Source organism: Triturus cristatus, chromosome 7 (genome assembly GCF_964204655.1).
Source record: "Triturus cristatus chromosome 7, aTriCri1.1, whole genome shotgun sequence".
In the NCBI taxonomy this organism is placed as follows: domain Eukaryota; kingdom Metazoa; phylum Chordata; class Amphibia; order Caudata; family Salamandridae; genus Triturus; species Triturus cristatus.
Genome location: NC_140590.1, coordinates 1,320,789,597 through 1,320,814,809, shown reverse-complemented (window position 1 = coordinate 1,320,814,809; position 25,213 = coordinate 1,320,789,597). Strand labels below are relative to the sequence as shown.

Genomic DNA, 25,213 nt, shown 5'->3' with positions numbered 1-25,213 from the left:
TTCATTTGCAGCCCGTTTTTCTCATTTTTCCCCCAAAAAACAAAAATTTAGCTGTATGTTGGCTAATTTCTGGGTCCCCTCCAGGGGAATCCACAAACCCTGGGTACCTTTAGAATCCCCATGATGTTGGAAGAAAAGGACGCAAATTTGGCGTGGATACCTTATGTGGTCAAAATGTTACAGGGGCCTAAGCGTGCACTACCCCAAATAGCCGGAAAAGGCTTTGCACGGGGGGGTGGGGGGGGGGGGGGGGGGGCTAGCAGCGCGGTATGACAGGGCTCACTATGATGAGCTTGAAAAGCTCATGCAGCATCTTCCAGACGAATACAAGACCAAGGCAAATGATCTCATATAAGAGGGAAAGTTAGTCACAAACTCCTCTATAAAATGTGCCCTGGATGCAACAGATACAGCATCCCGCACAATTAATACAAGTGTGTTACTGCGTAGACATGCGTGGCTGCGCATATCTTGTTTCAAACAAGAGGTGCCGTCTACCATCCTCAATCAACCATTAAATCAGGAACACTTGTTTGGACCCACTTTAGAAAAGATGAAAAAGGACACAAACAGCCAATCTATGGGGGCTTTACAAACAACAACTAGTAGAGGTTCTTTTCGTCGCTCCTCTTATAGGGGCGCCTCCAAGACCATTGGTGCAGAAATCACCTCTTCCATTTATAAAGCCCCACCCAAACTTCCCCTAACAGAGTGTAGTAATCACACTGCAAATGGTGTAAACGAAGTACCAAGTTTATTGTCTGTCTGCCTCCACAGCTCCCAGGAACCAACTGGTCAGCCTGGAGATTCAGAGCACTACACTCCATCACCATGACACTGACATCACAGTGACCATGAATATGCACATGCATATTAAGTAATTACTCTATAAAGAAGAGACTACTACAACATCTCCCTTCTTCCAAGAAAATCGTAAAACAAATTAAAAATAACAAAACATGCAACAATTATATCAAAACATAACCATAAGTACATAAACAAAATCTCCTAAATGCACAAAATAAATATAAGGGAAATTTTCTACATGTACAATATAAATATAAAAAATACAGCAAACACAAACTCGAACACACAAAACCTAACACTAAAGATCTAGACGATTGGGTGGAGCACTTATCCTATTGCTTCTCCGTGGAGGAACATATTTCATAACCGAAGACTCCTCCCTCTCTCCGGCCCTATCCTTGGGAAGAACCTCAACTTCGGATTGAAATTGGCTCAAATCACCTGACCCTAAACCCGAACGTGTCACCACTTTCACTGGAACCTTATAGACTCTAGAAAGGTTCCACCAATTTTTCCCATTCACTCTTATAGCAAAACGTGACACAGCATCTACTTTAACTGGTGGACCAAATTTAGACAATCCCTTGGGGGTATGCAAAGGAGACTTAATCTTAACCCAATCCCCTATCTTAAGCCTAGGTTTAGAGTAATCTTCACAATCTACCTTAGATCCAGAACCTGAACTACTGCCACCTTCCTTGTTAATTCCACTTCCACGATCCTTGGACAGCACCTCCCATTTCTTCATCCAAGCAGGGCACATATGAAATGAATCCTCCCTCCCTCGCAAAAAAGCGAAAGGACTAGAACCAATTGACGGAATGGGGGTCGTTCGATGAGCCCACAGCATGCTCTGGACCGCCTCCATGATGTCCACCTTACCCGATACGGCCCACTGAATACATTCTACCAACACCCTGTTATTGCGTTCAATAATCCCATTGGCTTGAGGATGATACAATGCCACTCGTCGATGTATAATACCCAACTGAGACAAAAAATCTGACATCTCTTTTGAAGTAAATTGTACTCCATTGTCCGAAATTATTTCCTTAGGAAATCCTTCTCTACCAAAAAGAGCTTGAAGAAACTTAATAACTTCTCTTGCATTTGGATCTGTCATAAAATGTACATCCCACCACTTACTGTAATAGTCAGCCACCACCAGGGCAAACTTCTATTTATTAGGCAAAATGGTGAATGGACCCACAAAATCAATGGCCAATTTTAACCATGGACCATCAGGCCTCTCAATATGTTGTACAGGCGGTGATGATACTTTGATCACTTTATCACTAGTACAGCATGTCACACACGATTCAACAACCTCATTTATCTGACGATCCATGGAAGGCCAACAATATACCGCCCTAATCCTTCTTTTTGTGTTGGTCTGACCCAGATGTCCTTCATGACCATACTCCACTATGCGACTCCTAAGAGACATTGGGGGCACAAACTTGTCCCCTCGCATGATCATGCCACCATCCTCTACTGATAGTTCATCTGCAACCTTTGCATAAGAATGAAGATCAGGATCTAAATGCTTTTCTTTAGGCCACCCCAACACTGAGTTCTCTTACTCTCTTAAGAAGATTATCAGACTCCATCCCACGAAACCAATCCTGTTCAGAAAAGGAACCAATACAACAGGCATCAACAGCTGCAATAATGCACTCATCTGTTATGTCTAGATCCCGTTCATCATTCTTGAGGGGTAAGGGTGATCTCGACAGATAATCAGCCCTGGTGTTTCTGCCACCCGAAATATGTGCAACAACAAAATTGTACTGTAACAATTTCGCACTCAACCTAGCAATTCTAGGTGTGTGATCTTTCACTACTTTTCCTTCTAAAATGGGAATTAACGGTTTATGATCTGTCAGAAGTTTGAACGTTTTTCCCCAGATAAAACATTTAAAACGCTCAACCGCCCAGCAACACGCCAAAAGTTCACGCTCAATGACTGAGTAATTCTTTTCACTTGGTCTTAAAGCCCTGGACGCAAACCCCACCGTATACTCCTTCCCTTCTTTGATCTGAGATATCATACCACCTAACCCATCAAGGCTAGCATCCACCGACACCGTGCACTGATATAATGGATCAAAAGGGGTAAGAATTTGGCATGTAGCCAATTCCTTTTTTACCTGCATGAATTCATTCTGACACTCCTCACTCCAACTGAAAACCGTTCTTTTCTTCAATAACTCCCTCATTTTGGCCGTTTTCCCTGCAATATTAGAGATGAACTTCGCATAGAATTCGCACATACCCAAACATGAAGATACCTGATCCCTAGATCTAGGACAAGGTGCATTAGATATCGCATCAATCAAACCTTCCCTAGGCATTATACCCTCACCAGAAATACGATGCCCTAAATATTCTATTGACTGCACCCCAAACGTACATTTAAGCTTGTTTGCCACAATCCCTTTGATTTCCAACCGTTTTAATACTTTAGAAACATTCTCATCATGTTCAATCTTGTCTTTACCAGCCACCAAAATATCATCTTGAAAAACTACTGTATTTGGGACCCCATCCAACACCCTTTCCATAACTCGTTGAAAAACTGCCGCCGCCGAGGCCAAACCAAAAGGCAACCTACGGAACTGAAATGTCCCGACAGGAGAGACAAAAGCAGTAAGATGTTTGGAATTCTGGTCCAGTTCAATCTGGTGGTAAGCTGAAGCTAACTCTATCTTGGAAAACCACTTAGCTCCAGCGAACTTAGAAAGAATGTCATCAATCCGGGGAAGAGGATGGGAATCCACCCAAATCTCCCTATTAAGGCTGTGCAAGTCAGTGCAGACCCTAAGACTGCCTTTTTTCTTCCGGGCAACAACCAAAGGACTCAACCACATAGATGACTCAATCGGTTCAATTACTCCATTCTCGCACATTCTTTTGAGCTCAATAGAAAGATCATCCCTGATGCTAAAAGGCACATTCCTTAACTTATGCTTCACTGGTGAAACTCCCTCTTTCACTTTAATTGTATGTTTGAACCCTGTGATGCATCCTGACTTATCACTAAACACTTTTGGAAATTTTCCCAACCAAGGGCCCAAACCCACATCTTTAGACTCCTCATGCACGATAGAGACTTGCACCTTTGTCCCTGGTCTGAGCGTCATGCCGAACAGCCCCTGATGGTACCAGCCCAGAATGTTCAACCCTTTTTTTGCTACATAGACTTTCCCTTGTATGCATTTGTCTTCGAAGACCAACGAAGTGTCAAAGAACCCTCTCAATTCAATGCGTCTCCCTTCGTATGAAACAGGGCTTCTGTCTGGAGGATTCAGAAGCTTGTCTCCCCAAACTTCCTCAAAAAGCTCTTCTGTTATCATGGTCATCCTCGCTCCTGAGTCGACCAATAGCTTAAGACACTTCCCATCTACAAGAATGTCGATCACAGGATCAACACAATCCTCCATATCATCCTTCACAACTACTACAAAATCTGTTAAGGAACTGACCACCTCATCATACACATCTTGTCTTGTACCTTCTGCATAAACCACATTCACACCCCCACGAGAAATACACATTTCGGCAAAATGACCCGGTTTTCCGCACTTACGACACATAGCATTCTTGGCTGGACATACCCGTGCATCAGGAAAATGCGAAGGAAAACCACACTTATTGCACAAATTCCTCGCATAACCACTTTTCTTTCCTGATTTGTTTTGCCCAAACTTATTCACAGGAAACCTAGTACCTCTCTGATCATTATTAACTCTGGTTTTATCATTGTTCTTATCTTTAGTATCTTTCAACTCTTTGTCATCATTGTGCTCTTTTACAACGCTTACTGTGCTTTTCTCAGGTTTGAGTTCATTAGAGGACTTCTCAGACAATTCTATACTTTTCACTATCCCAATAGTTTCTTCCAAAAAGAAGGATTCTTTAGTGTAAGCAATTTTTGCTGTACCTTCCTATCGCGACAGTGGACAACAATTTGATCACGTATCAACTGTGAACAAAAATGTTCAAATTCACACTCAGACGCTAATATGCGTAATGCTGCTACATAGGAAACAATACTTTCTCCAGCCCCTTGTTCCCTGGTAAAAAACTTATGCCTAGAAACTACTAGACTGCTCTCCACATCAAACTGAATTTCTAACATTTACTGCTTGATCATATTCATTCAAGACTTCTTCCCCTGTTACTACAGGTATAGGAGGTAAATGTTCAAGCACAGCTTGTCCTTCAAATCCTAAATTGTGTTCCAAAATAAATCTTTTCCTCTCGGCGCTGAATCTTGAACCCCAATCGCCCCGAGGTATTTTTCAAATGCCCTGTGCCAAATTTTCCACTTAACAGGGGGATCTCCTGGAAGCTGTAAAAAGGGGGGGGGGGAGCTTGTACATTTTGCATATTGCTTTGTGTTAGAAAATGTGTACAACAGTAAAATGTTGACAAATGTTGACAAAATTTTAGGGTCTAAATTAACCTAGTCGTCTTGTAAGTGAAATGAGTTTGTACTAATGAACACAGATAGTCCTCATCTCCTTACTCCTAATTATTACACAACAGGTCGTGAAGTTAGCAATAACGATCTTGGTAAAGCAGAGAAACAAAGAATTCACTCATCCATACAACACAGTTTACTCTAACTCTCCCATTCGTATGCTACCCCGTCCTTTTCCCTTGTGGCAAAGTAATGATGTGATGTAGTCAATATGCTTTCGCCCTTTCTTTACCGTCGAACCATGAATTCGATAATAAAACTGTTACCACTGAAATAGTTCCGATTTTCAATCTCCAACACTTTGTCCAAGTCGCACTGACACCCTGGTCCATTACCAATAGAACAACCACTCGCGTAACACCTGTTTATGTGAATAAACACTCTCGCAAGTACAACGAGAACCAGGAACCCTTCCGGTGTTACGTGCTCTTCCGTGGTTAAGTAACTTCTTCCGGTTCCTCACGCGTTAGTCACGCTAGACACCACGGCTTTCCCTTCACGTAGCTCCCTTGCGCATGTGCAGCCTTGGAACACTTGCTACGTTAGTCAGTCACCGCCTTCGCTGAATCCCTGAGTGCATTCTAGTACGTCATCATTTCTCTTCTGTTAGCAACAGAGACGTATCGCACAGGAACCAACCGACAGAAGATCCGATGAAGATGTAGATCCAACCTCACGCAAAACCGTGTGGTGTGCCTCAACGATTCTTCTCGATGTCGGGAAATCAGCACGTCACAGGCACCGAGAAGGTAACCAGATCACTTCCTCTTTGTGAAATCACCTCTGCTTGTATAGCTTCCACTTGGGTCTGTTTAATTTCACCGGACTGGGGATGCCAAGGGTTGTTATGCTTGTCGAGAACCTTTGTTGTATTTCCTCATCTGTAAGATGGAATCAAGGTCTTCCTCTCGTCTTCTCCATGTTAAAATTAGTCTTGACGGTGGTAACCCTTCGAAATACGTTTGAGACTTCTTTCTTCGCTAAAGAGCCTCCACAGGTGTGCCTTTGTACGCATGGGTGGAGACTCAGACAGATCTCGTCGCCAAATTTGTAGTAATCACACTGCAAATGGTGTAAACGAAGTACCAAATTTATTGTCTGTCTGTCTCCACAGCTCCCAGGAACCAACTGGTCAGCCTGGAGATTCAAAGCACAACACTCCATCACCATGACAATGACATCACAGTGACCATGAATATGCACATGCATATTAAGTAATTACACGATAAAGAAGAGACTACTACACAGAGGTTATTTTAGAGGGACTTACAGAGGCAATAACAGAGGGAGAGGGCGTAGTTCTGATACCCGCAACTCCCCCCACCACAAAAGTGACTTCCCTCCACTCCCCCAAGACCACTCCACTCCACTCTGGTCGGAGGAAGACTATCACTGTTCCTACCTGTATGGAATTCCATCACCACAGACAGGTGGGTAAGACAAATTATCCAGTATGGTTACTGCCTGGAACACACTTCTACTCCTCCTCGCATACCTCCCAAACAGCGCCCACTGTCCACAGAACATCTCACTCTTCTCAAGCAGGAGGTTCTCTCTCTCTCTCTTGCAAAAGCATGCAAAAGAACCGGTTCCCTTACATCACCAAGGTACAGGGATTTACTCCCTTTATTTCCTCATTCCAAAAAAGGATGTCACTCTCAGGCCAATATTAGACCTCAAACCATTAAACCTGTACATACAATCCAACCACTTCCACATGGTCACTCTACAACAGGTCCTCCTGCTGCTTCAACAAGGCGATTTCCTTGCCACTCTAGATCTCAAGGACGCCTACTTCCACATTCCTATTCACCCTGCTCACAGGAAACACCTACGGTTCGTAGTGGACGGACAACATTACTAGTTCAAAGTCCTTCCATTCGGAGTCACAACAGCACCCAGTCTTTGCAAAATGTCTCGCGGTGGTAGCAGCCCACTTAAGAAGACAACACTTTCATGTGTTTCCTTACCTAGACGACTGGCTCATAAAGGCCAAGTCACGCAGCGATTGTGTACAAAACACACACAACACAATCCAGCTGCTACACAACTCTGGATTCGCAATAAACCTCACCAAGTCACATCTCCAGCCATCCCACACCCAACAGTATCTAGGTGCAACAATAGATACTTCCAAAGCCCTTACATACCCCAACCCAACCATAATAGCCAATATGCAAGCCCTCATAACAAAATTTCAACCGCAACACTCATTACCAGCTTGAGTGTTTGTGCAGCTAATAGGGATGATGGCCTCTTGCATCTTAATCGTCCCTTACACAAGACTCCAGATGCGTCCATTACAGGAATGTCTAGCACAACAGTGGAACCAAGCTCAGGGTCAACTACAGATCTGATGTTGGTAGACAGTCGCACACATCTCTCTCTGCAATGGTGGAGCACACAATCTTTCCAAAGGCCGGACGTTCTAGACCCAGTTCCACAAATAGTGCTAACTGCGGATGTGTCGCTCACCGGCTAGGGAGCTCATCTCTTAAACCACACCATTCAGGGTATGTGGACCCCTCAAAAGAAACTCCTCCACATCAATCACCTAGAGTTACTGGCCATATTTCTCGCCCTAAAGTCATTTCAGAAACCTCTCCTAGGCAAAACTGTCCTCGTCTGAATGGACAACATGACCGCAATGTACTATATACAAACATAAGGGGGGGGGGACACACTCTGCAGCTTTCACGCCTAGCACAAAGCATTTGGAGATGGGCCATTCCTCAAAAGATATACCTCTTATCCGAACATCTACCTGGGATACACAATCAAATTGTGGATCTGCTCAGTCGTCAACAGCAGATTCATGAATGGGAACTTCATCCGCAAGTTCTTCATCCGTTTTTTCAAATGTGGGGCCACCCAGACATAGATCTGTTTGCCACACATTTAAACACAAAATGCCCAAACTTCGCCTCCAGGTATCCACACCCATTGTCCAAAGGCAATGCGATATGGATGAACTGGTCAGGCAGATTTGCGTACGCTTTTCGGCCCCTCCCGCTCATTCTGTTACTGGTACGCAAGCTCAAACCATCTCTCACAATGATCCTTGTTGCTCCAACATGGGCCCGACAACCATGGTTCACAACACTGCTGGAACTTTCCGTAGTCGCGCACCAAAAGTTGCGCCTTTCCCCAAAGCTTCTCACACACAACCATGGAGAGATCAGACCTCCAGAACCAGCTCAACTGAACCTAGCGATCTGGCTGCTGAAGTCTTAGTTTGGTTACCTCAATCTCCCACCAGACTACATGGACGTCATTAGAGAAGCTAGACGTCCTACCACTAGAGCATGCTATGCAGCTAAATGGAAAAGATTAGTTGTTTACTGCAATAACACAATCAATCCACTAGATGCTTCAACTCAAAACATTATCTGTTATCTCCTGTATCTACAAAGATGTAATCTGGCACACACATCCATACGCTTACATCTTGCTGCTATAGCAGCTTACTTACAGAACAGACAACACTGGTCATTGTTTAGGGTACCTCCTATCAAAGCTTTCATGGAAGGCCTTAAAAGGATAATCCCTCCCAGAATTCCACCCTCTCCAGTATGGAATCTTAACATTGTCCTTACGAGGCTCATTGGTCCCCCATTTGAACCTTTACATAAATGTGAGTTACAGTTCCTCAAATGGAAAGTATCTTTCCTTGTGGCCATCACATCTGAGAAGAGTGGGTGAACTCCAGGCATTAACCATACAAGAACCATTTTTGCAAATACATCACAACAAAGTGATTCTTAGGACAAACCCTAAATTCCTTACCTAAAGTAATTTCGGCCTTTCACCTTAACCAGTCTGTTGAGCTCCCAGTCTTTTTTCCTGAACCAGACTCAGTAGCAGACCGAGCTCTTCCTACGCTTGACGTCAAGAGCTATTCTTTACTACATTGAAAGGACAAAAAGTTTCAGGAAAACTACATTTTTCGTAGCTTTCTCACAACCACATAGGGCCGTAGGGCATTCCTGTATCAAAAGCTGGAATTACTAGGTGGAGCGTTAAATGCATTCAAATATGCTACCAAAAAGCAAAGCGTACATTATCCAATCCCCCTAGAGCGCATTGCACATGCAAGCTAGGGGCATCCATGGCATTCTTAGGAAACATCCCCATGGATGACATTTGCAAAGCCGCAACATGGTCTACACCGCACACTTTCACAAAACTACTGTGTAGATGTGCAGGCAAAACAAGCTAGTGTGGGCCAGGCTGTACTAAGAACACTTTTTCAAACTACTGCAACGCATACAGGTAGCCACCGCTAATAGGGTAACTGCTGTATAGTCTATGCAAATGTATGCGATCTACAGCTCATATGCTTCAAACGGAAAATGCTACTTACCAGTATGCATCTGTTCGTGGCATGTAGAGCTCTAGATCCGCATACTCCCACCCGCCTCCCTGGACACCTATATGTGTTGCAGTACTATCTTACTTGGATACATTACACATGGACATCTTTTCTATTTCCAACTAACTCCATCACCCTTCATGGCAAAAACAATCTGGAGATGGAGTTGATGCCCATGCGCACTACTAACCAAAGGAGGAGTCACCTATCATGACTACAAAGACTTCTACAATAACAAAGTGCAAACATCCGAGCCCAACACCAGATGGCGATCTATGCAAAAGTATGCGTATCTACAGCTCTACATGCCAAGACCAGATACATACTGGTAAGTAGCATTTTCCTTTCTCTGGGAGTCTATGCAGAGATTTGGTGCAGTTTATTCTTTAGAAGTTGTCTGTATTAACTGAGATGCAGCACCAGTAGTGAGTGGTAGTCATGCAGCACTATACAGTTGGCACTTGGTTTATGGGTCAGCAAAAGCAGGCAGAAAATAAATTTCAATGTAAGACTTAATACATAAAACACCAAAACGACAAACATCCAATAAGTAGACCAGAGATAGGAATTTTTTAAATGTTTGTTTGAATTAAAAATCACGTCTCAAGCTACCAACCGCAGTTATCTGTTCACGCTAGACAAAGTCAAATTCAAGTCAAGGAAAGCTTTATTCGATTGTTATTTTACAAATCATAAAAGCTCAAATACATAAGAAAAATCCATATAAAATTTAATTAGAAATTACAAAAGATAAAATATACAAAACATATTTAAGATGTCATAAAAATATACAAGTGCAAATGTGTTGTTTTAAAAACCTGCTATTTGCTGCGGAAAAGGTCCCCTGAGTTTACAGGGCATCCAGTATCATGTGTGTTTGCTGCAGAATAGCCTTCTTTGTTACTCTCCACGCACTGTGTTCATCTTCCAAGAACTGCAGCCAAATAAGAGCAGGACGACATTGCCTTACCCCTTGATCTTTTAAAAGTGGAAGTATCCACATTTTCCTCAACTCTTTATAAAATGTACAAAAAAAATTAAATGAATCGTGGACTGCTCTGAATGTCTGTAACAGAGGCAAAGCGTCAGGTTACGTGACCAGCCGTTCATAGATGGTGTTGTCGTTATTCTGTGGACATTGCCCAATCTAATCAGAAGCATCCTATCGTATGCTCCTGGTACAAATAATGGGTAAGGCTCCATTTGGATACAAGAAAGCGTTAATTGGTGCTGCATGACACTAGGCTTCACCATTTCCCCTGCCATTCTCATGGAGTCCAATAATTGTAGACCCTCCCTTCTCAGAGCCTTTCTCGACACGTCTAACATAGTGGTGGGATTCGTGAGGTATTCCGGGTGACCTAGGTCCTTCATGAATTTGCATATAAAGTTGATCCAGGGGATCTTTAAGGCCCCATCCAGACCCATGCTATCCTTCATAATGTCTCTATTTTATTTTGTCTGCTCTTTGGTCCAGATCCTATGCCATAGGAGTACTGGTTCCAATCAGATAAGATCGGAAATAAAAGCAAGGCCCAGCTCCTCATGACAAACAAAGGAGGACATGCTCGGAGGAGCAGACAAAATGTACAGCAAAAAGCAATTTTCCACCTGCTGCAGTGGGAGGGTGTTAGCGAAGCCCCACACCCCTGCCCCGTACATAGCGGCTGTAATGCACTTCGCTTTAAATATTTGCAAAAGTTCCCCTGGCGGCTTCTTCCCCAGTTTCTTAGCGAAGGATGCTAGGGCTGTGGATGCTCTTGTAAATTTAAGCTTTTTAGTGGTTATTGCATGGGACCAGGTGTCGTTCTGATTAAATAAAATGCCCAGATACGAAAAGTTCCGTGTTGCTAACTTTTTGCCATCCAGGAACATTTCCCTTACTCTCTGAATCCTCTTGCCGCATCTCATGACAAATGTTTTGGAGACGTTAATACTAAGTCCCAGATCTTTCTTGAAGTCATTAAAGCTGTCTAGGACCCTCTGCAGACCATTTTGGGTCTGCGCCATTAAGACCGCATCGTCTGCATATAGAAGGGCTGGAACAGGTCGCCCTCCAGCTTGAGGGAAATCATGTCTCTCCCTGATCAGAGCTTCGCCAAGGCCATTTATATACAGATTAAAAAGGAAGGGAGCCAGGACACAATCCTGCCTGACCCCTCTCCTAATGGGGAAAGAATCAGTACGCTCCCCTCCTATGCCATAGCGAACACTGGCTGAGGCTCCGTTATACAGTTGTTGCAATAACGCTATAATGATTTGGTCAACCCCCATTACTACCAGGACCTCCCATAGCTTCCTATGAACTACGGAGTCGAAGGCCACAGTGAGGTCCACGAACACCAAATACAGACTGCCCTTTTTAGGTCTCGCCTGAGCCAGCGCATGCGCTGTCTCAGGCAAGACATTTAGTAAGCAGGTTTTCAAAGTGCTACCCACAGGCTTTTGCCGGCCACCAGCTTGCTGTTACACGCACAAGCGCGACGTGCACAGCTGCCTCTGTAATGGCTCGTTAAGCATTACAGCGTGCGCGTGTGAATCCCCTCCCCTACCCCCTCACTTCTCCCACTCCCTCCTCGTCAGCTTTTCATTTTCGTTGGTTTCACGCGGTTGTGTCACTTTCACAGCCGCGCGGCCATTGCTTGTTTTATATAATCCCCTCCTCTACCCTACCCCCTCCCTTCTCCCACTAAGTCAGCTCTTCATTTTCGTTTCAGTTTCGCGCTGCGCGGCTGTGTCACTTTCACGGCCGCTCAGCCATTGCTTGTTTTATAAGCAGTGATGAATGTTTTTTGTAAATATGCCGTGGACGTGTCACAATTTCCTAACCAATCAGCTCACTGAGTATGAGGGCATTCGCCGACAGTGGTTGGCTGTTGCCCATAACTTTGAATCATTTTCTATAAATTGCTCTGCCAGCCAGTCAGATTGGACGTTACATCTTTTACTGCTGCTGCTTAGCTTATCTCGCGGTGCCCACTGTGACGTCACAACAGTGGCCGTCACCCATCACTGCGTAATAAGTACAGTAGATCAGGAAACTCCACACAGTTTTGTGGGGTTTTCGTCCTCAAACATTGGTGCATCAGAATGAGTTTTCTAACCATTTTCTTCGCCTACAGATTATGTTGGAATCTAGGGAATTATCAGAATGTGCTGCCTTCAGGCTCGTTATCCACCCTCTCCTTTGCCCCGGTAACTCAGACCTAAAATGTGCAGTTACTGCTCTTTAGAGCTTGCATTAATGCGATGCCCTTTGTGCTGAATCGAGAAGACGCTGAGAGCGCTGGCACGATGTATTCCCACCCTTTTAGCGCATCAGGTATTAGTTGTAAACGGCTCTCCCAGCTCTCCAGACGTGCTGCAATTAGACCGGTTTCTCCATGTCGTTGAGCATTATTACCTCTTTGACGCCCCGCCGGATTCGCTTCGCAGCGGGCTGCCTCAGTTTTGTGTAACATCTTCATTCTGTGCTTGATGTGGGACATTAATGCCTCGGGAGCCCGCACTGGACTCGGAGAGGAGGCAGCGAGCCGAGTGTGTGACGCAGATGGAATGCGACAGTTTGTCATGTAAGTGCCTGTCCTGGGCCTCTCCTCCCAGCATTGGATGCAGTCTCCTCTCTCAGGCTGGGATGTGAGGGACCCCCTGGCTGCTCGCATCTGGATCACAGGGAGGGTCTCTGGAAGTGACAACAGACTTTTTGACTTTAAGCCACACAGGCACCCGTTTCAGAACGGAAAAAATATTTTTTTTCAGACAATATAAAGTGCATTTTATTTCCCTGTACCATTCATATAATGCCGGTCACTGTTCCACATGGAAACAGCATATTTTCCTAAACGTTTCTCCTCGTCTTTAATTCTATTTATAGCCACATTAAAAGAAGGAATATCTGGAGACCCCAGCATGTATTTTGTCCTTCCTAACGCATCCCTTTTGAGGCTGGGCTGCCGCTTCAGGCAGGAAAGAGGATTCTTGTGAAAAAGGAGCGTGACCTGCAGCCACCCGCTCCCCCAGCACTGCTTCTTACGCATAATTTAATGAAACAAGCATTGGCATAGCCATTAGGTCTCGCATTTGGAACCTTATAAGTGTTTAGCCATGCAACAGTTGATGTTGTTGCACCAAGGATATTGTGCTGCATAACGAAATACTTATAAGGTCCCAAAAGTGAGACCTATTGGCTATGCCAATGCTTGTTTGCTTTGGTATACTTGCCGATCAAAATAGACTGGTTTAGGCTTTGTTCAGTAGTGCCTAGCCCTTCTCGGAAGCCATACTTTAGGTTAGACAATACCAGATTGTCTTCTCCCCAGTCTTGCAAGCGCTCCAAGACGATGCGGCCTACCACTTTTACCATTGAGTCGAGAAGGGAAATTGGTCTGTAGCACCCCGGGTCATGACTATCACCTTTTTTAAATATTGGGATAATTATTGATTCAACCCAGGTCTTTGGTATTGATGTTCTAAAGCTGGCGTTTATAACTTGTTAGTAGGGGACCCCAGTGGGTGGTGATAGATTTAAATAGATCGACCGGCACTCTGTCTGGTCCCGGGGCCTTGCCCCCACAAGACTGTTAGCGAGCGCTCGGTTTACCTCCTCCAGTGTAACTTGCAACTCTACACTATCTGGCTGGGCAGGGATGGGATGGAGCTGTTGATCAAATGCTCCTTGCCCGTTATAAACCTTCGTATAATGGTTAATCCATACCTCCTCCGAAATTGCGATCTCAATAGTTAGTCCATTACCGCCTGATAGAAAGGGAGCCCTTACTGCCCTCCAAAATGCCACGCTGTCTTTCAGTAAAGCCGCTGTATGGAGAGTTTCCCAAGCGTCCTGCCTCAAAATACGTTTTCTATCCATGATGGCCCGCTTATACTCTGATCTAGCCTGTCTCACCCGATCAGGGGTTCTAGGTTGCCTATGCAGCTCCTTTTTCAAGTTAGTGTGTGCTAATGAGCAGTGTTTATCAAACCACCCTTGTTTTTATTTGTTTTTATTTATTTGAAAAGTTTTATATAGCGCTGGCTAGACCCAGAGGTATCGGAGCGCTTTACATGAGGATGAACATTGTTTCAGAGCATAGTTACAAGGTACATGAGTTACTGGAGCGAAGTTCCATGCGTTAAAATAAATAGATGTATGGAAAAAAGCAGGCAAGGGGAAAGATTCAGGGGAGAGAGGATGGGAGCAGGGGAGGAAGACCAAGAATGAGCGAGGGACAGAGGGTGAGGGTGAAGGAAAACACAACCAGTAGACGAGGAGAAACAGTGTCCGCCATCTGGTGTGCTGTGATCCCAGTGGAAGAGGTATCATTCCCACACTTCCGCTGTTTGTGGTTCCCTTCGCGCTGTGGACTCTGAGGGGTCTCTGAAACTCCAGGCCATAAATGCTGGATCCTTCCCCAACAAGGGGAGAAGGAGTGCTTTGGCAAGGGGCGCCTTTCCCACGCCTCAGCTGTGTGTGGCTCCCTTGACGCTGTGGACTTTCTCAGGGGGGTCTCTGAGACTCCTGGTTATAAATGCTGGATCCCTCTCCAACTGGGGGAGAAGGAGTGCTTTGGTAAAGGGCACACACAGTGGTAAATTTAGGGATAATGATGTATTGCGAGGTATAACAGTTTTAGAATCCGCCCATGGGGCATCGTCATTGTCAGTCCAGGCAGTATGTCTCAGTAGTTGGAGACCTTGGTGGCGTAAGGGCTGCGGCATGAATCTGTCCTGCTCAGTGCACAGCTCCCTTGTTCTTTATGATTATTACGATGTTGCGCAAATAATAAACTCCTGATCTCATTACATATAGTTAAGAAGGACTGTACAATGCTGTCACAGGGGGAAGTCTCATTCAAGTTATGCAAAATTCTAATTTAAAAACGAGTCAAACTTCTGGGCAACCGTTTCATGACATGTATATTGTTTTTTCAGTAATCCTGTGGATTTAAGTAACCCTGCAATTATAAGCTCAACTCCTAAATTTCAAGAGCAGTTTCTGAATATGAATGGAATGACTCAAGAATTCCATCAGTATCCTTGCCTTAAACAGCTTCCTCAAATATTCTTCCGTGCTATGCGTGGAGTCAGCTGCTTAGTGGACGCTTTCCTAGGTAATGTTTACTACTGTTATGAACCTGCTGCTTTGGTAATATTTGTTTGATGCTTTCATCTGTTTTTTCATCATATTTTAGAATCACAGATAATCTTTGGAAGAGCGTTCTTATATTTGTGTACAATAACCCATCTGAAATAATTATCTGTTAGTATTCCATACTTTTATGGTTTGTTGCTGTATTTAGGCACCACTTGCTTCGCTGTTATAAGAAATTAGTGGCCGAAGTGCATGGCCATTTTAAGTAGGTATTCTGGGTGTCAGTTGTGAATTGCTCCCATGTTTCTTGCCTTTTATTATGAATTATTACTAGAGTTTGTTCACCTGCATGACATAAAAATACAGTCATGCGCCAAAATTAGCTAACCAACATGTCTCTTCCATACTATATGCGGACGACGTCGTCCTTCTAAGCCAAACGCCTTAGTCAATGGTATTGAGTCTCTCATATACAGTCATGTAACGGAACCTTTCTCTCCAGGCAATGTGTGCAGGTCAAGAGAAGACCATTAGATAATTTTAGTGTTATCGTTTTTTTTGTTTTCATATTCCTTTGATAAATATTGTACCCAAAATGCTATAAGTTAATGTGCTCATTTTGGTAGTGCTGTTTTCGTTATTACCTATAAGACCCAAAACCAAACTACGAGCTGGCAAATCATTTCAACCCTTGATTTCATTTTGTATGAATGTGGTTATTTAAGTAGCTCAAACCTTGCCATAAGGCAGCAGAGGCTATACAGGGTCAAATGCAAGCATAAAGATTGGAGTGCTGGCTGGTTTGTAAACTTTTGATGCAATGTTATTTAGTGTTCTTTAATCTAAACGATTTCCATTCCTGGTGCTAAAAAGGGGATACTGCGCTGGGGAAGTGGATGTGCGATGCATGAGTAAGTGGATGTGAGGAGCTTAAGGATGTGTATTTGCGGTCCACTCGCACACACTTAGGACCGCTTATGGGATGCAGTAAAGCACTCACCCCTCCTTAGCAATATTTACAACGCTGAGCTCCAACCGACCTTAATAACACAGCCCGCAGCAACTATTGATGGATGGTGAAGGGGATGATTGGACGCAAAAATTATATAGTAAAGACTGTTGCCATCTCTTCCGCCGTACCCAAGCCATTGGCTGTGTACTCACCCATGGTGTTCCCCTTGGTGGAGGGCAGCGGTTCCGTGTGTACAGAAAGGGGAGAAGAGAATGGCAGCGGCTGGGGAAGGTGGAGGCGGTGTGATTACACCAGGATCTGCTGCTGAAGCAAATTAAATCACAGGCCATCACTAGAGGATCCCGGACAGGAATATACAGCGCTGGGCGAACTATTGTGCACTACCACAGGCCGTCACTAGAGGTCAACTCTCAATAGAAGCTTCCGAGAAACAAAAGTACTACCGATGCATGGGAGGAAACGATATTAATTACTGCAGGTTCGGAAAGCAGATTAGTGTGAGACAGTCTTTCAGTTAGAGCACTAGCTTCCAAACAGGGCGAACAATTGAATGTCATCCTTCCTCTTCAGACAACACTGGCAATTAAATTTTAGACTGTGGCCCAACAGACCAGTTAATTTTGTTGTTACTTCTGTCGTACAATTAATGATGGGTCATGACTTGACATAGCCAACCAAGCTCGATGCCTGTTGAAATATCGCCCTTTGCTCTTCAACATTCTCTCACATATCTTGCAGGAGCACCTTAGCTATCAAACATGCCTATGCTATCTGCTGAGACTGCAGTGAACATTCAGAGCTTTATGGTCCTCGTTATGAGAGACCTTTAATATCCAAAATGGACAGGAACTCCCACAACCTGCTATAGTTACATTTTCTCACAAGTAATCCTCTTCTCCCTTTTACAGAATCTGTTAATGTTATAACAAACGCAGATTAAAATAATACCCTGCTAAGGAATAGGAAAAGTCACCGGAATACTGCAGCCTACATGGTTTGCACTCAGACATTTCGACTGCTGAAAGCAGGTGAACTGCTCAGCTGTATAACGGCCAATAAATAAGGAATGGCATCAAGTCAGCATAGAAAAACAATGGCCAGTTTATTCCTGAATTCTTGTAATGACCTGGTATAACCATAACTCGGGAATACCAATACGTGTAGTATCAGTTCTTCCTGGTGCGAAAATACAGGTGCGGTATTGCTGCACCATCTGTGATTGGGTCCTAAATATTCTGGCCAGCTGCCAGAAAGAACATGGTGAACTCTGTCAGAGTTGCAAAGGCCTGAATACTGAGTCCTAGTGCCTGGCTTGATGAACCTACAGCCATTGTAGATCAGCTCTAAGCCAGCTATTCTGAACTGGGTGGATGCTCTAGAGGTTTGCGGATAGGACTATAAATTGCTGGGTGCACTCCCACCTGCTGTCACCAGATGTTCCAGGATAGAAATATACAGGGCTAGGTGCACTATGGTGCACTACCATAGGCTGTTTATAAAAACAAGACGGATGGTTGAGGAATGAGTGTCCTAGGGAGTTCCATTCATATCCTGCTCAATCATGTCGCTCCCCAGCCTACAAACAGTTACTTTTGCTGCAGATGTGTTCGCGATCAGCAGCGGCATCTGTCTGCACCAGCCTTTCATCTTGGACGCTTAGCCACACATGCCCCTTTTGGCACATATTAAAAAAAAAAATCCCGCACTGCCAGGCTTCTCAATTCTCATGCACTCTGGCGCCATATTTGTTTTTTAAAAAGTGACTGTGCATCTAGAGCAATAACTCAAACCCACAAAGCAGAATTTTGCAACATGTCAAACATTAACTAAAGAGTTATTAGAAAGAACACAGTGTGCAGGCTCCGTCCACTTGCCATGGAGAAAGGTTCTGGCATGAGTGCATTCATTGTTCTGGTTCAAGTGCATTCATTGTTCTGGTTCAAGTGCATTCATTGTTCGAATCCCATGTTGGAGCCATCCACAGCCCAGCACATAACTTCCCGAAAGTCCCCCAAAGATAACAATGTGTTGCCAGGGGAACTAAAACTAGACAGCCTTCTGGTATACTTTAGCACCAGTGAGCTGTAAAAGGAAACAAGTTATGTGGCGGAAGGGATGAGGGACCAGTCAGGAGCACCAGGCACAAGGGGAAGTGGGAGTGGTTTGCAGCGACATGGGAGGAGACGAGAGAGACAAATGCTGCATTAAAATGTTAGCAGCTTCAGGCACTAAGCTTAACATAGGAACAGGAGCAGGAAACCCCCCCAAAAATAGTCCCCCAAAGAACAGATCGACAACCAACATGTAAAGATACAGTACTTGGTCCCTGCTCCCCGGGAGGAATGAAAGAGAAAAAAGGAGGGACACAGAGGCAGGACGGACCAATAGCAAGCAAGGTATATTTTCAAACACACTGAAACAAAGAAATAAAAAGCAGGGGGAAGGGCTTTAAGCCCAAGAGAAGTATATACTAAAGTATATACAAGGGGTCTCGATTGCTTGACCTAAACAGTGCGAGCTTCTTGTTATTGAACCATGAGAGTAGCCGTCATAGATTGTAGGGATCGGTTACCGGTGACTCTGAAAAAACTTATGGAAAATTGCATTACCTAAAAACAAAATGAAAATGTTAATTAAATGATCTAATTTAAAAATCCGATGCAGACTGCTGCTTAACATATGCTTTGCTTGAGTACACCATTGCAGCCCTCAATGTTAAAACTTTTCTTACAATATAAACTCCTACCGTTATCTCGATAAATCTTGTGTTACTAATCTTGGTTAGGGGGTATGCGTTGTCTGTGTTTTCCCATCTGAGTATTATTTTCAGGAAAGGGTCAGTCGACATATTTTAAGATGGCGACAGCCAGGATGCACGCATTAAAGCCTCTTTCTAAATCTTAAGCACACGCTGTGTCCTACATCAATGACACAAACCTTTAGTGCCGCCGCAAACGAAATTTGGTGTCCCGCATCCACAGGATGACTCTTGTTAGGTCTCGCCTGACCCAGCGCATGCGCTTGTCTGGCGAGACTTATTGAGAGGGCTCCAAAAAGTGCTACCAGGCTAGCCTAGAGCTACAGTGCATGTGCGCGGGCGCGCGCGCCGCTTTTACCGCGATTACTTTCACTTTCGCGCTTTGATGCTTGATCGCGATCACTTTCACGGCCGCTTGGCATAGCCAATAGGTCTCGCTTTTGGGACCTTATAAGTATTTAGTTATGCAACTGTTGCATTGCTAAACACTTATAAGGTCCCAAAGGCGAGACCTATTGGCTATGCCAATGCTTGTTTTTTAGGTCTCGCCTGACCCAGCGCATGCGCTGGTCTGGCGAGACTTATTGAGAGGGCTCCAAAAAGTGCTACCAGGCCAGCCTAGAGCTACAGTGCATGTGCGCGGGCGCGCGCGCCGCGTTTGACCGCAATTACTTTCACTTTCGAGGCCGCACGGCCGCTTGGCATAGTAGGTCTCGCTTTTGGGACCTTTAAGTATTTAGTTATGCAACTGTTGCATGGCTAAACACTTATAAGGTCCCAAAGGCGAGACCTATTGGCTATGCCAATGCTTGTCTTGCTTGTATAAATAGCATTAGGAAACGCCACCACTCCCTTCCGTGCAACACACTTTGTGAAATAATTAACAAAACAGCCTTCTAGACCATATCTGTAGCAGCGAGTTTTCTGTTAACTCAGCACCGCTATGGAGCAGCAGAAGTTAAATGTAATTGGTGTGTTTACTTAAGCAGCAGTTTCACATTAATTGGAACTTCAAGCACGAACGTTGTGCCGAGCGTTATTTCACAACATCCCCGTTGGTGTCCAGCAGCGTTCATTAGAGTTTGTGCCTCAAGGAGACTGAAGCTGTGTAGCCGCTCGCTGCACATGCACCCCCCCTCGAGCAAGGCACCAATTTCTAATAATTGGCACTAGTTGCTTGACCCCATATCACTACTGAATTCACTACCAATGAACATGCCTCTTTTGCACAAATGAAAGCTCTTTCTAAACACCCGAACCTCCTTAAGGGGGCTTAATCTCCCCTAATCCTATACAAATAAAATACATGTGTCAAAGAAACTTTATTTCGGCACTATTGTTATAGACCATAAAAGTGCATACAATACAAATAAAAAACATTCAATTAAAAACATATTTTATAAATGCAATCACCTCATGCCAAATACAATTAAGTATGAGTTATATCCAATAATGAATGAACAGACAAAACACTTCGGATGGCAATTAGCATTTGGAAGCACACCCCAGATACCTACAGAGCAGAGCTGTCTTAGCACAAACTCTTAATGCAAATTGCAGTGAAAATGTATAACGCAATGCTAAAACATATAGTTAAGGATTCCAAAGCACATAAAAAGTGCATAGTAGCTTTATGGTCCCTAATATTGTACGCAGTAAATAAGGGTTTTAGAAATTGCGTTTCTAAAATTGTCAAATCTAGGTGATGCACCACATTCATCATAGCCTGGTCTGAGCATAATGATGCTGATGATTTATTACCCAGGTTCAATCAATTAATCAATCAGGGAATTGTAAGTATGCAACTCACCCGTGAGGGTCTCAAGGCGCTGAGGGGGCATGCAGATCTGTTCAGCCAAAGAGCCAGGTCTTGAGGGCCATCCTGAAGGTGTTCAGGTTGGGGGCGAGTCTGATACCTGCTGGTAGCTCATTCCATTCCAGGTTCTGGCTGCAATTTGGGAGAACGATCTTCCGCCTGCTCTGGTTCTGTGGATGCGAGGGGTTTCAACCAGTGCGACGTTGGCAGACCAGAGGTTTATTTTGGGTACGTGGACGTTTATTCTGTCGTTGAGGTATTTGGTTCTGTTGTTGTGTAGGCATTTGTAGGCATGGGTGAGTATTTTGAAGGTGATTCTCTTCTCCATGGGGAGCCAGTGGAGTCTCCGCAGGTGTTGGCTGATGTGTTCGTTACGGGGGATGTCGAGGACGAGTCTGGCTGCGGTGTTCTGTATAGTCTGAAGTTTGCGGAGAAGGGAATTGTTTTTTTTTTTTTTTTTTTTTTTAAAAACCTTTATTTGTGCACAGTAAAAGAACAAATACGGGCCTACAACCATCAGGCCGGCCACAATACGGTTGAGCACAGAGACAAACAGTACATCCCCTGTGCGTCAAGGTCAAGATTAGCAATGATTCAGGATTCATACACTGGAGGGATCCTTGACACCAGGGGAAGGAGAAGTGAAGGTTAATTTTAAGGTTTTCAAAAAAAAAATTTCGAGAAAGAAATCAGTAAAGGATAGAAACAAGGAGATTCGAGTCCGCGAGTCGGCTTCATACACTGGAGAGCAGCAGCATCATTAAAACAGCCATAGAGAAACTCATACAGTAAGGCGATGCAGTTAGATAACAGGATCATCACAGTAGTAAATTCGCACCCCCTAAAAGCCGCCCCCACTCAATCCACCCCACACCCGGACCCCGAATCGAAACAAGTATAGCGCAGAGACATGAAAGAAAGAGGCCCATAGAACTAAAAAGAAACAGTAAATTACCCCCCCACCCTACACCAATGCGGAGGCTATGGCCTGCCCCCCCCCCCCCAGCATAGTGCCTGTCGCCCAATGAACCCGAAATATAGACGAGAGAGAAAGTAGGAATAGAGTGAAGAAACTAAGAGTAGAGAGAAGAAAGGAGGCGGGGGGGAGCCCACGTATCCTCGGAGCGCCCGACACCACCGGCCAACCAAGCCTCCACATACTGAAACCCCACTACACCCAAAGGCGGTCGTGTGAAGATAGCATATAACAACAAGGAAATGAAGGCAGACAGATCGCGACGAGTGCGCACAACATATGCAAACAATTCCAGTCCCAGTCCAGCCCGTCCGTGAAACTATGATGATAGAAAGTAATCTAGCCCTGGCCCGATCGCGGGCTTACGATTAGACCCGCCCCCTCGTGAATGCCCCGCATCCCGAACAGACAAAGACAATATGGCCGCTTGGAAGAAGATGGAGAAGTAGAGTCACAAAATGGCCGCCGATCATCTATTGAGGTCCCCTTGCACACCATATAAAATCCAGACCTGGCTTGTAAAGTACATGAGTTCCACATAAAAGGAGCCGTAGGCCACCGTGAACGGTTCCTCGAGGTCGTCAGGTGTAGTTCAGCAGGAAGGTCCTGCGGGCACGATGAGGCAGGCAACAACAAAGCAGGCAGCAATGACCGGGGAAACAAAGTATCCGCCATTGAGCAGGAGAGTGATTGATCCTGAGCGCCGGGAAAGCCAAACGCAGACACCAGTGGAGCACCGCTACACCCAGTCGTTACTTCCCCGCAGGAGGACCACAGCACTGGCAGACTCACGTCTTGTTGATCACAAACGGGGCGCTCACGACCCGCAGCAGACAGTGTAGAGTCGAACCGCTCACTCAGCGTTTGCAAGCCGACACACAATTGCAGACGAAAGTCCCGCAGGGCAGCCAGAACGGAGCCGTATGTCAGCGGAAGCTGCGCCCCCACAGCGGCAGCAATCCGGGACGGCACTGGGGAGCTGGAGTCTGGTAGAGGGAGGGCGAAGCGGGCAGCGGGCGAGACCGGAACATCACCCCCCAGCAGCGAGCAGGCAATCAGCGCCATGTTTTACCGCTGAACGGTACCGTGGCCAGGGGGGGGATCGTGACAAGGAGGCAATTCCCAACAGGTCTGCGCCGCAAAAGGTGACAGCCAACAGTCGCTTCCCCTCCCTCGGGCTCTCTTGCAGCCGACTAGACCATAGAAGAAGGGGGTCTGCAGCCTTCCACAGCGTGGTCCACAGAGCGGGGCAGGAGACCCGTCACGCCGGGGCTTACCCTCTAGCTCCAGCCCGTCAGGTGCAGGGTGCAGGAGGTGTCCGGGCGCCTCTCCCCCGGCTCCCCCGGCGACCGTCCGTGTCGTGAGGCGGGATCGGGACCTCGGGGCTCAGATTTGCACCAGCGGGTCCGGTGACTGCGACGCTTCCAGGGGGCCGGCCGAGGCCACAGTAGAGCAGGGGTCCAGTGCGGGGAACGAAGGCATCAAGAACTCCGGCATCCGGGCGGGCTAAGACTTCGGGAAAGCGGCGGCGCAGTCAGCGCATCGTCGCACGCGTTGGACCTCGAAGATCGGCAAGGATAGGAATCAGGATGATAGTCCGAGGCCAAGGGCCGACGGAGCCGGGCGCTCAAGCGACTGCTCCGGTCGCCATCTTGGCTCCTCCCCCCGAGAAGGGAATTGTTGATGCTGGCGTAGAGCGCGTTTCCATAGTCCAGTCTGCTGGTGATGAGCGAGTGGGTGACTGTCTTCCTTGACTCCGGGGGGGATCCATTTGAAGGTCTTTCGAAGAATGCGGAGGGTGTTGAAGCAGCTGGAGTTGACGGCCTTGACTTGTCTGTTCATGGTGAGCGATGATTCAAGTATGATGCTGAGGTTTTTGGCGTGGTCTGAGGGGGTAGGTGGGCTCCGGAGGGCGGTAGGCCTCCAGGTGTCGTCCCATGCTGAGGGGGTGGTTCCGAAGACGAGGACTTATGTCTTCTCGGCGTTGAGTTTTAGGCAGTTGTTGGTCATCCAGATTGCGACGTCTTGCATTCCTTTTTGGAAGTTTAGTTTTGCGGTGGTGGAGTCTCTAGTGAGGGAGTGGATGAGCTGGGTGACGTCGGCGTAGGATACGATGTTGAGGCCGTGATGGCTGCGAGGGGGGCCATGTAGACGTTGAAGAGGGTCGGGCACAGTGATGACCCGTGGGGGACTCTGCAGGTGATCTCCGTGGGGGCGGAGAGGAAGGGTGGTAGTCTGATCCTTTTGGCTTTTTCCGGTGAGAAATGATCGGATCCAGTCCAGGGCGGTCCCTTGTATGCCGGTTTTGTGTAGTCTGGCGACTAGAGTGCGGTGAGAGACGGTGTCAAAAGCTGCGGACAGGTCGAGGAGGATGAGGGCTGCCGAGTGGCCTTGGTCCAGGAGGGTGCAGATGTCGTCTGTGGCGGCGAGAAGGGCGGTTTCGGTGCTGTGGCTGCTGGAATCCGGATTGGGATGGGCAGAGGACGGCATTTTCTACGATTAACTGTATCAGTTCCCTGTTGACAGCTTTCTCTGCTACTTTGGCTGCGAAGGGGAGGAGCGAGATGGGCCGGTAGTTCTTTAGGTTGGTGGGGTCAGCTGTGGGTTTCTTGAGCAGGGGCCTGACTTCTGCCTGCTTCCAGCTGTCTGGGAAAGTGCCTGTTGTGAAGGTGGTGTCAGCGGCTCTGTGGTAGATAAGCGGGGGGCAGGGGTCGGTGGCGGCTTCTGAGTGGATGCTTTTCATGGTCGCGGCGGTGTTCTTGGTCGTGATTGGAGTCCAGTCGGTGATGGTGGGCTGGGTGGTGTCTCTGGAGCGCGGGGGGCTGGCAGTGTCATCTTGCGTGTGGTTGACTAAGTTGTCGTACAGTTTTCTGATCTTGAGGTGGAAGTAGCCCCCAAACTTGTGGCAGAGGTCTTGGGATGGGGTGATGTCTGCGG

General features: G+C 46.0%; 1 protein-coding gene across 6 annotated transcripts in view; it reads left to right on the top strand.

The window, feature by feature from the left end:
* RALGAPB (Ral GTPase activating protein non-catalytic subunit beta) overlaps positions 1–25,213 on the top strand; it is a 2,310,294-nt gene that overhangs the window by 216,865 nt on the left and 2,068,216 nt on the right. For all 6 annotated transcript variants that reach the window (XM_085618929.1, XM_085618931.1, XM_085618928.1 and 3 more), the window contains exon 7: positions 15,594–15,772. In XM_085618929.1, the coding sequence (XP_085475055.1) occupies positions 15,594–15,772 (179 nt within the window). The remainder of the gene's footprint in view (positions 1–15,593; positions 15,773–25,213) is intronic.